The 16,221-nt window shown below is 33.5% G+C and overlaps 1 protein-coding gene across 1 annotated transcript in view; it reads right to left on the bottom strand.

Annotated features, from left to right (window-relative positions):
- Window positions 1-16,221, bottom strand: part of TOX3 (TOX high mobility group box family member 3) — a 118,753-nt gene that overhangs the window by 37,377 nt on the left and 65,155 nt on the right. The window contains exon 2 of the mRNA XM_044664153.1: window positions 711-776. Coding sequence (XP_044520088.1) covers window positions 711-776 — 66 coding nt within the window. The remainder of the gene's footprint in view (window positions 1-710; window positions 777-16,221) is intronic.

Below are 16,221 nucleotides of genomic sequence, written 5' to 3'. Positions count from 1 at the left end.
TTTTTTTTTTTTATTTCTCACCCATTTTGAAGGATCAAGTTGAACTGCTGAAACAAAGCTCTTTCTAGAGAGTGTGACTACCAATATATACATGAACTGGAAGAGGGAATGTGTGGGGAGAAGGGCAATAAGAACATCATAGTTCATTCTATCTGCAACTCAATTAATTAAACTGAAGTCCATTTACTTTGTCACCATTGGTACAACTGGGCTTCATCAATTCCTTCGCAGTGCTTTTTATTGAGCCCAGTCCTCAGAGCAAAGTTAAGTGGCTCTACTTATACTATTACCTCCCCACATCATCCCCTACGAGAAACTATAAACCCAGTTATTCTATTGAGACTTCTCCTCATGGTTTCCCAGGGCATGTTAACCAAAATTAAATTATCTATACAAATAAGCCGCATTATCCATTGAAAGTCTAATGCAGTTTTCAAGATGCGCACCTGTTCGAATGTAGTTGTATTTGTTGTGTTTATGCCATTTTCATCATTTAGGGTTTTTCCTTTTTTAAACCCCTCGTTGCCATGTGATGAGACAACAGACTTGCGATTACCTACTGGAGACTAGTCAGGTTATTTTATTTCTTATTATGGTCCTTAAATTGTGCTCCACTTCCAGATTCCAAATTTAACACTGATCACAACTGTAAGCTTACTAAAACATGTAAGTAACAAAAATATAAAGATAGACGATTTTTAAAGACCTACCTCACTGGCAGCAAGGAAGGCATTATTTGCTTCAGCCATATTCATATAGTTGTTATTGTTTCCAAACTAAAAGAAAAATAGATTTCTCGTGTTAGTATGCCATGTACTATAAAATCATGGTTATTTACTGAATGTTCAAGTGTTATTTTGGAAAATGCATTGGTGTTATTATATAAAACCGTGCTTCACTGTGGCCAAATGTGAAATATTAATGAGATTTCAGAGCACTAAATTTTTGGTTAGTTCCCACAGAGACTGAAGTATGGAGTTTACCTGACTGAATCGCATTCAACTATCATTTAGTCTTGCTCAGAGACTAGTAGAGAATGGAAGCTATTACAAGCATTTGGCTAATTGGTCACCAGTGTACATTGTTTATTGAAATGACATTTGTCAAATGCTAGAAGGCAAAGAAATTCCAAGATCACTAGAATGACACATTTCTAATATATGTTAGGATTTCACAGCTTACTTTTTAAGAACAGATGTCACTAGTGTGAGGGTGAAAATGTGAATTAAAGAAAATCAAATTTCATTCCCAGTACTCAGATTCTATTTTCCAGTGAATGAAGTATGGCATGAATTGAAATAAATAATAAGCATGACAGAATCAGAAAACATCCCAGTGCAATACTTAAACCTGTATCAATATCCATGAGAACTGTTGAAAACTTTAATATTTAATCCCCCCAACACAGCATTATGGGCAAGAGTTTAAAAGAACAAGCTGAAATCTGTGAACACAGCATTAATTTTTTATTCACTGTCATAGCAGCTCATTCAAACTACCCTAAATAAGACCACAGTCAGCATTTCAATCATCAGCTCTTCTACGAGTTTGCTCTCAAAATGTAAAACTTGTATTTGAGTAGACATGTTTCCAAATCCTAAGGAGAGAATAAGGTTTTATTTAGTAATTTTACATATTCTGATATCATGCAATATGGTAACACTGTAATAACAAAAATAGAGAGAAATGTACCAAGTACTTTAAAAAATAATCTGCCTCTCCTTTCACAATCTCAAAGTCAAAAATAACTTTGGCCTTCAGGAAATGAAATATATACATCCCTGCTTAAAAAATCGGATTTGTTTTTAAATGAAAACCATAACTTAGCTAATAATTCAAAACTCCCAAAGTATTCACAGTAAAAGCCAATTTTTAATATACAAACATTAAAGGGAGACTTCTTAGCTCCCTGTCTCGAATGTACAGAATTCAAGCACGGAAGTCAGATTGACATGATACACTTTATCGTGTCAATGATCCAAGAACTAAGTAGGATTTACATGAAAGACTCTAATGGTTCCAGAGGAGCTGTTATGGTCTACAGAAACAAAAATCCACTCTTTAAAAAGACACCTAAATATACCCTTACACAATAGACCAGAATGACCCTGATTCAGCACCAAGTACCCAAGTTCATTTGGATAAATATCATTATGGAAATGAAGAAGAACATGTCTAATAAAGTTAAAAAGGGATTTAAATCATTTCTCTGATGGGTGGAACATCAGATATATATATATATATATATATATATATATATATATATATATATATATATTAACTTTTACAGTCTTAGAAAAATCCACAAGAGGACACACGATTACATGTCATCAAATTTTTATGAATCAATAATCTTAGTGAAACAAAATGACTCCATTCTGAACTTTACCTTTTCCTATGTATGAAAATTGCAGCTTCAAGCGCATGTTATATGTGAAGCTGATGTCAGTTCCCAATAGTAACTAGGCTTTCCTCAGCCTGTAGCACAACTTTAACGTTATTTAAATGTAGGTTTTGTCTGTGAATTAGAAATCCATTTAAGGCAAACAGCTCATTATCAAAGAGCATTTTTAAGATTAAACTCACTTATTATCTAATACTACCTACAACAACAAAGGAAAATAAAATGGCTATTATCCTAAGGACCTAAACAATTCAAAAAACAAATTAAGCTTAGAGTGAAATAAGAACTGGGTTAGAAATCCTCTTCTGAACAGTTAGTATGCGAATGTAATTACTGAAGAAACTACAGCTAATCAGCTGTGAATTGTATCCATTAATTAGTATTTGCCCTGGAGAAATGAGAAAAATCAGTAACAATGTTAACACTGCAATGCACTGATGAGTCCTGAAACATGGGGCCCTCACCATTTAGTCAAGCAGGTGGCTCCAATGGTCCAAGTAATTTAAAAAGCTCTCACCTGAAGTGCTGGCTTGAATTACAAAGCACTGCTTGCATATCTTTTGTATCTATATAAGGCTATAATTAATGGCTTTTAATTTAGAAACACTTTGTGATCAGCCGGGAACAGTTATAAATCATTCTAAATAGAAGTCTAGTTTCTAGTCTATTTTAGTAAAATATTTAATTTAGAATAGACGCTTCAAATGGTTTGTGTAAAGTAACTTGTTGCAGTCAATATCTTTCCTATACTCAATGGGGCCTATTTTGCTGTACCTTGGCCTGAGCCCTGAATTTTAGTGTGGAGATCCAATTAGCAAGGGCAATATGTTAAGGAAATGTCTCTATCCATTTGGTCATTTATTGTATTTATTTCATTTAGTTGTCATTTTGAAATGTTGTCTATGAATTCTACCCACTCATTTCTGAAAAACAAAAGATACCATGCATCCATTCAAAGAGAAAAATTAATCCCTTGGGAGAAAAAAAAAACTTCTTACAATTAACTTAAAATATTTTAAGTGCATTGCATATTTTTTCATTTCTGCCGGACAGTAGCATCTCTAAATACATTACATTAAATTTAACTTCAATGTCTCCTAGGGAAGAAATGTGTCCTAACATCCAATAATTCATCATATAATTTATTATTTATCTTTTAATATCCACAAACATGAAAAATTCACTTCTCACGCACTTAGTTCAATTTTAAAATGCTGTAAAATTTATTTAAATATTTTTGGCCATAACACTAAGCCCTTTCCTGCCAATCTTCTTTAACTCTCCTGAAACCCTTCTTATGAAAAGCTAACCCAAAGGTTGCTTCAAATTAGATTTATGAAGAGGTGGCTGGCATTGCTATTTTTTGTAGATGTAAAATTTATGAGCTTTCTGAATGAAATACATGGAAAAACTGTAAGCTGTCAATTTCAAACTATCTTAATGTAGCCTATTTCCAGCCTTTCTAGGTAGTAACCTTTGCAAAATATTCTTTCTGAGATCTTTTGGTCAACTGTTTTGAAGTTCTCTCATATGACTTTAAAACTCAAAATGGAATATTCCAAGTAAAACGTAGATTAACATCAAACACAGCAAAATGTTCTCAACTACAAAAGGGAAAAAATCATTACAGTACAGATAGATTAGCTAAATTTTCATGTCATCTTTCCATAATGCTTTTAACTACTTCCAAAGAGTAAATCCCTGTACAAATAGATCAATTCTCATCATGTAGTTCTGCCCTCAGAAATCTTCAATAGCTCCCTATTGTCCTCCACGTGAAATTCAAATGTGTCTATTCCAGTAATGTACTCTGACTTTTCCAGGTTGATCTTCTATTATTTTTTCCACATATATTATCCTCCAGTCAATTTTGCTTTCTGTTGCCTCAGTTCTTACCTACCTCCATATTCAAGCTGTTTCCTATGCATCAAATACTCTCCTTCCCTATCTTTACCTATTAACTACTGTTTTAATTTAAAACCCAATTTAAATATCAACTCTTCTAGGAGGTCTTCTCTGATTGCTCTGGTCAATAATAACCTTCCTTAGAACTTGTATAATGTGTTTTTTTTTTTGGAACCCTGCATCTATGTAATATTGTTTATTACATTAGTTTGATTTTCTACAGACTGATAAGTCCAATATAAGTAGTCTATTTTAGCAAAAACAAAACAAAACAAAAAAAATACGTATTTCCTCTAGCACCCAACACAGAACACTGTACACAGTAGGCACTTAATATTTACTACATGAAGGAATAAATGACTGAATATGATATTTTTAAAGACACACATTAAGTCACCCATTCTTTTCCACTTTGATATGACCCAACAGACATGTTCCCAACTGTGATCCTGAAAAGGTAATTATAAAACTAACTAAATTTGAATACCCAAACAAAAGCATCTTAATCATTCCACAGAACATTTTCCATTGTAGTTCATTAGATTTGATTTTTCTGCTTGACCAATAATGACAGCTCTGCCAAATACAATGTCCAATAAGGACATCAATTAAGAATGAGCACCATGGGCTTTTAATGTTTTTTTTTCCTTACTCTAAATATCATCATGTTCACGGTCTATATGATTGAATGAAATGACAAATGAAATTAATGGAGATTGCTAAGTGTAGCTAACTAGTAGTTAGGAAGTGGGGAAGGATAGCCACTAAGCCATAATTAAAAGATGAGAAACTTGACTAATGCCTTTTTGACTTCAGTAGTCTAATTAACAGATTTTCATGAAAATTATTTTGTTGCTAATGGAAAGAAGTGGTAGAGCCTTAAGATAAAGTAACATTGCCAACAGCATACCAAATGGCTTAGATGTAGGGATTTAATCTTCTAAAAAAATAGAAACCCCTTTTGTGCTGTATTTTTTAGTAGTAAAATGGTAAAATAGCAGACTGTATTATAAGACAAAGAAGTTTTAAACACTTTTAATGGTAACATTTTATAGCATGGATATTAATATAATGGAATGAGGCTTTATTATGTCCTTATTGGACTCTTACGTTACCTAATTAATAAAGGTATTAGAGGTAATAGCTAATGTTTGAGGAATGGGACGGGGTAGAATGCAGAGCCTGAAGTTAGTAAGATTCATATTTCTGAGTTAAAATCTATCCTCAAACACTAGTTGTGTGACCCTGGGTAAGTCACTTAACTCTGTTTGCCTCAGTTTCCTCATCTGTAAAATGACTTGGAGAAAGAAATGGCAAATCACTCCCGTGTCTTTGTCCAAAAAACTCCAAATAGGGTCACATAACAAATTGATGAAATAACAAGAAGGAAAATTGTTAAATTAGCACTTTGTTAAATTAATATGCAAAATAAGGGATTCAAAAATAAATGATACAAAACTATGGCTCAAAATATGAGTTTCAAGGCATGGTAGAAGTGAGATACTGAAGTATTGTGGCTAACACTAGTAATATTTAAAATGGAGGAATAAAAAGTTCTGTTGCAATTGTACTCTAGTCAAGTAACTCGAGCATTGTCTCTAACTCTTTACCACTTTTTTATAATGAAATTAACAAACTGGGAAAGGATTGGGGGAGAAGATGAAGAAGTAAGAAGGGGATGACCAGGATGGTTAAACTCCTTAAACGATACCATATTAGGATCAGTTAAAGGAACTTGATATGATTCTCTTAAGTTTAGAAATGTGACTTGGGGACAGTGTGATTAAAGTACCCAAACAGTTAGCATGTGGGCAGAACATTTAAGGTGCAATGGGGATAAGGTATAGGGAGAAATATATAAGCCCAATTATCAATAAGAATGTTATAGAAATCCAAACTAACCTTGTAGTAATAATTCTTCATTAATATTCAGGGTAGATGTGGAATGTAAGATCTTAGAGTTCTTTCAAATACATGGCAGGTAGAGTGGGCATACCTTTCTTTTGCTGGCACCAATGGGGACCCAGCAACAAATTCTTCTGCCTCCTAAGCAGGCATTGTTGCATGGCGAAGCATAGCTTAAAAACCATGAAAGGAGAAAGAGCGGGATCCTTAAAGAAGAGGGAGAGGTGGAAGGCTTCAATGGCTATGTGTTGAAACCACTGCAGTTAGCCCAAGTAAGAATGACAAGTTTTAATGTTGAAGTTTAAGTAAGTACTGTGGAACCACACTAGCAACAACAATGTCTAAACATATGGATTCCACCCAAATATGGAGGCCTTTAGATTTATATGGTCTGGACACATTTGAAAGTGTGGAATTACATAACCATCTGGGCTGGTTATGAGTGATAAGAAAAAAATGCTTAAAAACTCACACATTTAAAATGAGAAAAACAAATATGTATGCCATCGGATACTAACACTATTGGATCTTTCTTCAAGAGAAAAAGCAAAATGAAGGCAGTCTTTGAGACTAAGATAGCCCCAATTCATGACTGATAGTAAAGAAGTTGTGGATAAAGGACTAGATATTCTGTAACACATAAACACAGAGGGAAAGAATGGAAGCAAATTAGATATGCAAAAATATCTATGATAATATGTTTTCTGGCAATCTTATTTGCCTTGAGTTTTCATCATCAGCAGACGATATTTATTGACATTTGATTACAAATAAGGAATAGTTTGGAGCACTGGGGATACAAAAGAGGCTTGTAATTTAAGTAGACTGACAGGTCATATAAAAGAGAAGATAAATGATGATATGAGTTAACACCTGCTAAATGCAGAATAAGTGTTCCAAAGAATAAATACCACAGGAGTTCAGAGGACAGAGGGATTACTGAAGGCTCAGGTAAAGTACAGATAGTAGCAGAGGGCACAGGAAGCTGAAAATGGGAAATGGGACATAAATTCTACATGGCAAATGATGGCACCTTTGAAACATGTTCACCAGGAGGGAGAGCTGTTTTGAACTGAAATGATGAGTTTTGTATATTGCATTTAACATAGCAATAGGATACAAAATGAAAGAATATTGAAGCTAGAAAGGAATCTGGAGACCTAGGCCAACTTCTTCACTTTACAGAGATTAAGTAAACTTCCCAAATATCTATTTATGTCCAGCAAAAAAATCTGAAGATACAGAACTCAAGCTGAGAAGTGAAGGCTCAAAACTTAAGAGTCTTAGAGCAACCTATACCGAGAATAACATTACAAGCAAAATAAGAGACAATTTGTTGAATAAGAAGAGTAGAAGGGAAAAGAGATAGAAATGGGATACATTCACAGTGAAGGAGGTTCGAACAGTAATTAGAATTAGTGAAAAAAGATTCAGGCCTAAAATAAAAGAATGATTTTGAACTATGACAGGGTAATATCCCAGTAACTTTATTTTTCTTACCTTTCTTGACAAGCAAATGGCAATGTTATTTATAAATTTAATGTATTATCATAAAGCACTTCATTTTTGCTTAATGAGAGTTCCAGCATTTGAGATTTGAATTCTAGAAGCCTCCAACCAGACAACTTAATTCAGTTCAATTAATGATTCAATTGGTCTAGCAGCCATTTATTTTTCAATATACCTGACCATGATCAAATCAATATTTCTAATATTCTCATAAGATATTAATATATATTTTGATATTAAGATATTATTGTTATTAACACACAATAAATGATGGCTTTTATTCAAGAAGCTGCATAAAAGGCATAACCAAAGACATGTGTGATCAGAAATGAGGTGGAATTGGGTCAAGTAAAAACAATCTAGACCAATGATGGTGAACCTTTTAGAGATGGAAAGTCAGGTCCTGCCTCCACCCACCCCCCAAGACTGAGTGCTGCTCCCTGCCCCTCCCCCTTGCCCCAGACAGAGGAGGGAGGAAGTGCTCCCATTGGACTGCTGGGCAGAGGGGCGAGAGAAGTGACAAATGTCCTCTGCTCCAAGTCCCTCTGCAGGCATGCCCACAGAGAAGGTTCACATGCCCCTTTTGGCACATGTGCCATAGGTTCACCATCACAAATCTAGACTATGTAAATTCTATACTGATAGTCACAAAAGTTTAAAAGTTTTAGAGGAAATCTTCCAACACACTGGGTAGATCTTCCATGGAGGATGTATAAAGAGATGTGTACAAGAATCATACAGAAAAAAAAGCCATGGTTGGTAATCACACTGGTAGAAGGAATACCCTATTGAATCCACTTAAATATTACTATCCTCCTAGAAAGCACATACACAATGTATGTCTTAAAATGATGTTTGTATTGCATTGCCCTGAGTTTTGGTCTTAGTTACATCAAACTAAAACTAAGAAAATAAACTCCAGAGCAACTGGACCTGAAGATGCAAAATAAATCTATATTAAGGGTAGCAGTTTTAAAAGTATTTGAGTCATCTTAAAATATATTTCGAAAAAAACCTCTAAAACAATGGAAATTTTTAAAAATAGCATTACTATGAGGGAAAAAGCAACTGAGACTCTAGCAGCTACTCACCTATAAAACTTTTTAATCTCTAGAAAAAATTAATGGTATTGACTGATTTGCAAATTAAGAGCATCCTTGACAAAAGAGTAAATAGGAAGCTTTAAAGAGATTATTTTTTAATAAAAATTCAACAAAATGCTACTTATCCTTAAAATCATTGAACTTATTCAGGAATAGAATATTCAGACTTCTATTATTTATTGTTCACTGATCTTAAAAAAGACATTTGACTTGATAAAATAAAACATGACTTTAAAAGTGCTTCTCCAACAAGATTTTCATGTATCTCTTAAAATCATACAAGATTCATTGATAGCTGTAACTGACAATAACTTTGTTAAAAATCTTTAAAGAAATCAGTAATAAGTGGGGCATAAACAAAGGCTCAGCAAAGGTAACCACTGCCATCATGGAGTATTCTTCTGCAATACTGAAAAAGAAAAGGGATTCCTACAGATGGTGAGGTTTTCTGGGTGTTCTGAGCAATGTATGACATTATTCTGCCTATAGTAAGAAATGAAATTCGTCAGTGTCTATGCAATGATATCAGTGACTGCTCAAAAGAGATAACCTAGAAATATTCACAAGAAAAACCAAGAGGCAAAACTATGCATATTTCATTTTCAAGAATATTGGATTGGTAGTAGCTTATCAATCCAATTTATTAGTACTTGTTATCTTAATCTACATGTTAAATGTAGAATTAACCAGAAGCATCAGAATAGGAGAAAAGGCTAGATGACATTCAGGAAAATTTCCAACACAACTTTCAATGATCACAAGTTGCTACAAAATCCCTTACTATACTTGTGAAGACATATGACTGTACAACACAAGGAAAGCAAAGATGTAAGAAGAATCAAAATTGGAGTAAATGAAGAGTAAAGGAAAAAGGAGAAATCTCTTGCAAGTGGGAAAAATTGAAGCATATGGAGAACAATGATTTATATTTAAGGAATAGTAAAAAAAACAGTTTCATCAAAATTATGTGACTAGAAAAGGAAGTCAGTCATTTTAGTAAGAGCAAGAGACAATAGCAATTATTTGTACATATAAAAAAACTTAAAAATAATATAGAAGGACTCTTTAAAAAAGTCACATGGGGAAACTGAGTGAGAAATTTCCATCCTTCTGACACCTGCTTTGTGAGTCCCAGAGCTGGTAGCGAGCTGTGTTAAATGTCACAGGCTTTGATGGCTTCCTGCATAAGACTATGAAGCATGTATCTAGAACCAAAAGTTATTATTTGCAATGCGCAAATAATAGAAGATTCCAAATAACTTCAGGGGCAAAATAAGGACACCGCTTTTCTGTATTATAATCGGACATAATTCTAGAAATTCTACCAAAAGCAATAAAAAATCAGAAAAATTTATGGCATAAACACCAGCAAGATGACAGAAAGTAGACCTTGAGATCAAATCTCTGACACAAACTGACCCTATGGATCCTGAGCGTGTCATTTAACATTTTGTCCTTCATGAAAGATCTATGGAAAGATGTGGAGAAAAATCATACTGGGTGAAAAGTCACAAATGATAAGTGTACTGTATCAGGTAGTCTAACAAGTAAATTAAAGAACAAAACATACAAGGATAATGTGACTAGCTAGCAAGCGTTTCCTCTTTGGTGGTTTCCTAAACCAATAAAATCAGAAATCACCAATAAAATAAAAAATAAATAGATATAAATATGTAGATATACATATATGTAATTTTCAGAGGGAACAAATTTATCCCTATTTGCAGATGACAATGGTTTACAAAAAGTTGCATGGGAGTATCTTTCTCCCTTGACTTTATTTCATTTCCTCTCCTATGCCATTTAGAGACCCAAATTGCTTTCCAGGGATGTGGACCTGGCAGACCACCAATTACTTTGCCTTAAATGGAGTGGCAAGGCAAGAAGAAGAGCTAAGTTGCAATTCATTCCAGCTTGATGAGCTTTGTGCCACCAGATAGCTTCAGTAAAGTAATAGAAACCAAAATAAACCCACATGGTAAGAATAAAATCCAGGAGAAATATTATAAAAATTGGACTCATAATATTATAAAGGCTATAAAATATCTTGTGTTAACCTAACAAAACATAATCAATCAAACAATCAATAAACATTTATTAATCGTCTACTTTGTACCAGGTCCTTTTATAAAAATATAAAGAAAACACAAAGCAGCAACTTATTATGAAGAATCTTCTTTTTTTTTAATTAAAGAGAATGGAAGATATCTTTCATGAACATGTAGGGGAGAATCAATACAATTATGATAAGAAAAAAACATTATTGACATGATGGCCAAGAGGAAGTCTACTTCATTAGGAAATTGGAATCAATGGTCTCTAAGGTTCATTCTTGCTATAAATGTATGAACCTAGAATCTCTGAAAAAAGTCCAACATCTCATGTATATAGAATATTTTTTAAATTACATAAAATTATGAGCCAATCAATATTGTTGTGTTGTAAGAAACAATGAATTAAGAATTCAGAGAATTGTGTGAAAGTTTGTATGAAGTGATATAATGTAAAGTAAGCAGAACCTGAAAAACTATGTATGTCTGCAATAATGTAATCAAAAGCAAACTAAAAGCCAAGTTGAACATTAGTAATTATTAAAATTTGGCTGTAGTAAGAGGGCAAAAGATCAAACAAGCAGGCAAACATTTATTAAATTCCTATTATGCACCATGTGCTCTACTAGATTGTAACACTCCTTAGGAAGCTTTAGTGACTCCCTATTACTTCTGTTATCAAATACAAACTCTTTCGCTGGCATTTAAAGCCCTTCAAAATCTGGTTTCAGGGTTTTAACTATATTATCCATAATTTTTAATATATTCCCTATCATTCATTGTATGGCCTAGCCAAACTGTTCTTTGCTCTTACAAATGGCATCCCATTCTCCCATCTTTGGACCTTTCCACAGTATGCTTCAATTGCCTGAAATGTACTTCTTTCTCATAATTCCCTAGCTTTAGTCACATCACTTTGGTTGCTGTGTGAAAGGTGGATTGAAGAGAAGAGAAATATGCAAGGACACATATAGGCTAAAGCAGCCGAGAGGTAATGGGGACTTGAATTAAAGTGGTGACTCTGTGAAAAGTGAAAAACGGAGGGAGGGAAACAATGAATTTGGAAAACTAACTTTATATATGAAAATCCACCTCCCTTTGCCTCTTGGAAAGACAGGAGACAATGAGTATGGAAACTTACATATGCTATTGTCCTTGATCACTTTGTCAGATGGTTTTACTTAGTTGTTTTGGGTTTGTTTGGTTTTTTTGTTTCTCCCCTTTCCCCCCCTTACAAAAGAGGCATCAATGGTTGACATTTAGATTACCTAAAAATAACTGTGATATTAAAAATAAAAAAAAAAGAAACAATACCCATAGAAAGTCATAACAAATAGCTGTTTTTTTTAAGAGAGACATTGGACAGATACCTAAATTGTGTACTGGTATCCAAGAAATATTAAAACATACAGAAAGGCCTCACTACAGCACAGTGTATAGAACTCTACAGAAGGTTTCTGAAAAAGCATGGACAAGAATCACACAGGATAAGAAGGTATCTATGGGTAACAATATCCCCTGGTGGGAGGAACACATAGTTAGATGAGATTATATATCCATTAGGGAAAAGAGTTGCAATTGAATCATTCAATGCTAGATATTTTCCTCTGCAATCAAACTTCTCAGGTCTCTGATGCTGTGACTCATTCTCAATTCATATGCTCTGGTAAATTGGTCTTTTATTAGGTATTTTTTCTTACAGCTTCATTACTTTAGTATATGGTGCTGCAAATGTAAAAAAGAGAAATTTCACAAGTAAAACCCATTCAGTTTTAAAAGTGAAAACATTTGCAGATGTATAAATTTCAACAACTTAAAATTTATTTTCTTACCAACCAAATTGTACTAACCAAAAGAAAAAAAAATCCAGCATAGACACGAATCTTATTTTAGCCAATCTTTCACATTTGCAAACCTTTGGTGAGAAGTCTAGGCAAAGGAAACTAATAACAGAATCAATGTTTTCCCAACATGTATTTGACTATAAGGATATAAAATAAAATCATATTGCAGTGCTATTAAATGCATGCATTTTTTATGGTAAAGATTAGATACAAATACTAAAGATAAATGTTGGGGGATGGTTACTTCTTTCTAATGCAAATAAGTTTATTATTAGTTTTTTAATTGTGTGTGTGTGTGTGTATGTGTGTGTGTGTGTGTGTGTATGTGTGTGTGTGTGTGTGTGTGTTTCACAGTAAGTAGCACACTAGGTCTGGAATCAGGAAAACTCATTTTTCTGAGTTTAATTCTGGCCAAAGACACATACTAATAATAGTGCAACCCTGGGCAAGTCATTTAGCCATGTTTGCCTCAGTCTTTTCATCTGTAAAATGAACTGGAGAAAGAAATGGCAAATCACTCCAGTATCTTTGCTAAGAAAACCCCAACTGGGATTACAAAGAGTGAGACATGACTGAAACGACTGAGCAACATGTGTGTGCATGCATGCATGTGTTTACTACTCTCGGAAAATTCATACAAGCACCACCTTATACTTTAAAAGGCCTTTGTTGCATTTCCTAGCTGTATGGCCCTGGACAGATCACTTAACCTCAAGCACCAAGCCCTTATCTCTCTTGTCATGGAACAGATAGTATCAATTCTAAGAGAGAAGGTAAGGATTTTTTTTTAAGTCTTTGAAGATCATTTCCAGATTCTGGTGAGCCATCTACCCCCAAAAGAGTTATTTTGTATTTTACAATATTACATATATATATTCAAATATGTATCTGTTCCCCCTCAGCATGTAAGCTCCTTGAAAGCAAAGTATGTTTCTTCTTTTTGTATTTTTAGCATCAACATCTACTACAGCAGGGGTCGGCAACGTATGGCTCTCAAGCCATATCTGGCTCTTTTGAGGGCCAGATATGGCTCTTTCTGCAGGAGCCATAAAGTCCATTTTTTTTTCAGGTGCTGTTATAGGAGCGCGCACTGTGAGCACTGGACGGCTCTCACGAAATTACATTTTAAAAAATGTGGTGTTTATGGCTCTCAGGGCCAAAAAGGTTGCTGACCCCTGGACTACAGCAACATTCACATAAGAAGGACTCAAACACTTGCTGATTGACATCAGTTTGTATAAAACCATTGAATTTTTAAACTATATCTCACAAATATTTTAATATAAAAAGTAATTGTGGCTTTAAAACACAGAAAAACTAAATTTTGCCAGAAATAGTACATCTTGTTCCTTTTTGAATCTCATCTTCAAAAGACCAAATGCTAAATGCCCTCCTGACCTAAGCCCAATGGCAAGCATTCAATGTAAAGATTATTATTTAAACCTAAGAGGGTGGTATTTCTGCTGTGTGTCATAATGCCTATCAAGTTACATCCATCATTTTTCAACCCTGAGGTACTATGCTGGAATCATTTTTGCCAACACTGTGGCAAAAATTAAACACCTAAATGACTTGATTCAGATTTTACAAGAAAAATATAACAATGGGAACTACTCTGGCTATATAAACATGTCAAGGAGAACACTGTAAAGAATTTTTGCTTGTACTACAAAATACCTTGATTACATACATTTTCTGTGACTTTATGATTGCTTAAATCCCACAGGGATAGCTTTTTACCGGATGGATAATATTATAGATTTCATTTGTTTTCTATATTTTACAAATAATGTGTGTTTATTTATCCTAAATCTTTTACCAGGAAAGGCCTCACATGAGACACAAGATACCATTTCTTATGAAATGCTAGTAAGGACACAGTGATACTATATTATTCCAAGTCAGTTGCTCCAAGATCTGTAACCTACATCCATACAACTTAATATTCATTTTACAGTTATCTCAAAGTCCTTGTATTCTAATTTGTTTGACTATAACATTAATTAATAGCATATCATATATGCCCAAAAATTACAGTCCCTTAAAATGTGAAAATTTAGCTTTTATGTTAAGATATTTAATCCAGGGGCAGTTGGGTAGCTCAGTGGAATGAGAGTCGGGTCTAGAGACAGGAGGTCCTAGGTTCGAATCCGGCCTCAGACACTTCCCAGCTGTGTGACCCTGGGTAAGTCACTTGACCCCCATTGCCCACCCTTACCACTCTTCCACCTATGAGTCAATACACAGAAGTTAAGGGTTTTAAAAAAAAGAGATTTTTAATCCTATTAAGATGCTGTGAACTGAGACTACAGTTCAAATTTATTTTATAATTTATGAAAAGTAGTATTGGCATTAATCATTTCTAAACTAATACTATAATTTTATTCTCAGGCTAAAAGGGAATATTTGTATATACCCACACTCAAAGTTACCTTCATATTTTCTAATATAAATTTTTAGAAGATGTGATTAAACGATAATTGGTCAATAAGCAGGTCTTCTTAGAATTTTATATCAAATTTTACTTCATTCAGTAAAAAGTAAGTTCTATCCCATTAATGCCTTAACATCATGCAGGCAAATCATGTCAAGTTTTAAATTCAAAATTTACAGAAAGGGAGATAATGAAGATATAAAAATATTATAATAATCACTATGGAATATTACTTAGGGAATTTTAAGCTAAATATAGTATACAAATTTTATCTTAAAGCACATTGATTCTGTTGATACCAGTGTCAGACAAACACTCTCCCTTTTTGAAGAAATGAGGCTTATTAAAAGCCAAAGAAAATTCAAGTCGCATGTTTTATTCTAAAGTGATATTGCATTATTTACAACTGCCACTGCAAAAAAGTAAGTATATTACCAAATCAAATTATTTAGGAGAAAATTAATATCTACTTGGTTTCTGGTGGGGGGGTACTCTTCATTTCTAAATCTTTGGAAAAATACATGGCAAATGGGGAAAAATAATCACATAAATCATAGGTTTCTGAAAAAATTATCTATTTGTGTTAATCATAGTAAAAATAAGTTAGTTTTATGAATACATTTTTATAGAATTAGAGCTTCCTTCACATCAAGATTAATATGAAAAATCAACTTCATAATCATACCTTTAGGAAAAGTAACAGATTCCATAAGGGATGTGCATTTAGGATGATGGACAAAGGCTATTGGGCTCTATATATTAGGTGCAAATATTGTTTTCTACCTAAAAACTAAATTAACTCTACTATACCAATTCCCTGAAAAATTTTATTTTCTTCTCATGCCCTTTTTGCATTTAAATGACTATAACAAGATTTAAAGGATGGAAGCATAAAAGCAAGTTCCTAATGTAAAACTGAAAAATGAAGTATCAAAAGAGAAGACTCTCGCTATAATAAAATTTCTCTGTGCAGAAAATAGGAACAAAAAAAATCAAAGGATAACCAGAGAATATTCTATATTTTGTTTAGTCCAAGTTTTCATGTTCTCCTCCCTGTGGAAGCAAT

Source organism: Gracilinanus agilis, chromosome 2 (genome assembly GCF_016433145.1).
Source record: "Gracilinanus agilis isolate LMUSP501 chromosome 2, AgileGrace, whole genome shotgun sequence".
NCBI classification, from domain to species: Eukaryota; Metazoa; Chordata; class Mammalia; order Didelphimorphia; family Didelphidae; genus Gracilinanus; species Gracilinanus agilis.
This window is presented reverse-complemented; position numbering and strand designations above follow the sequence as displayed.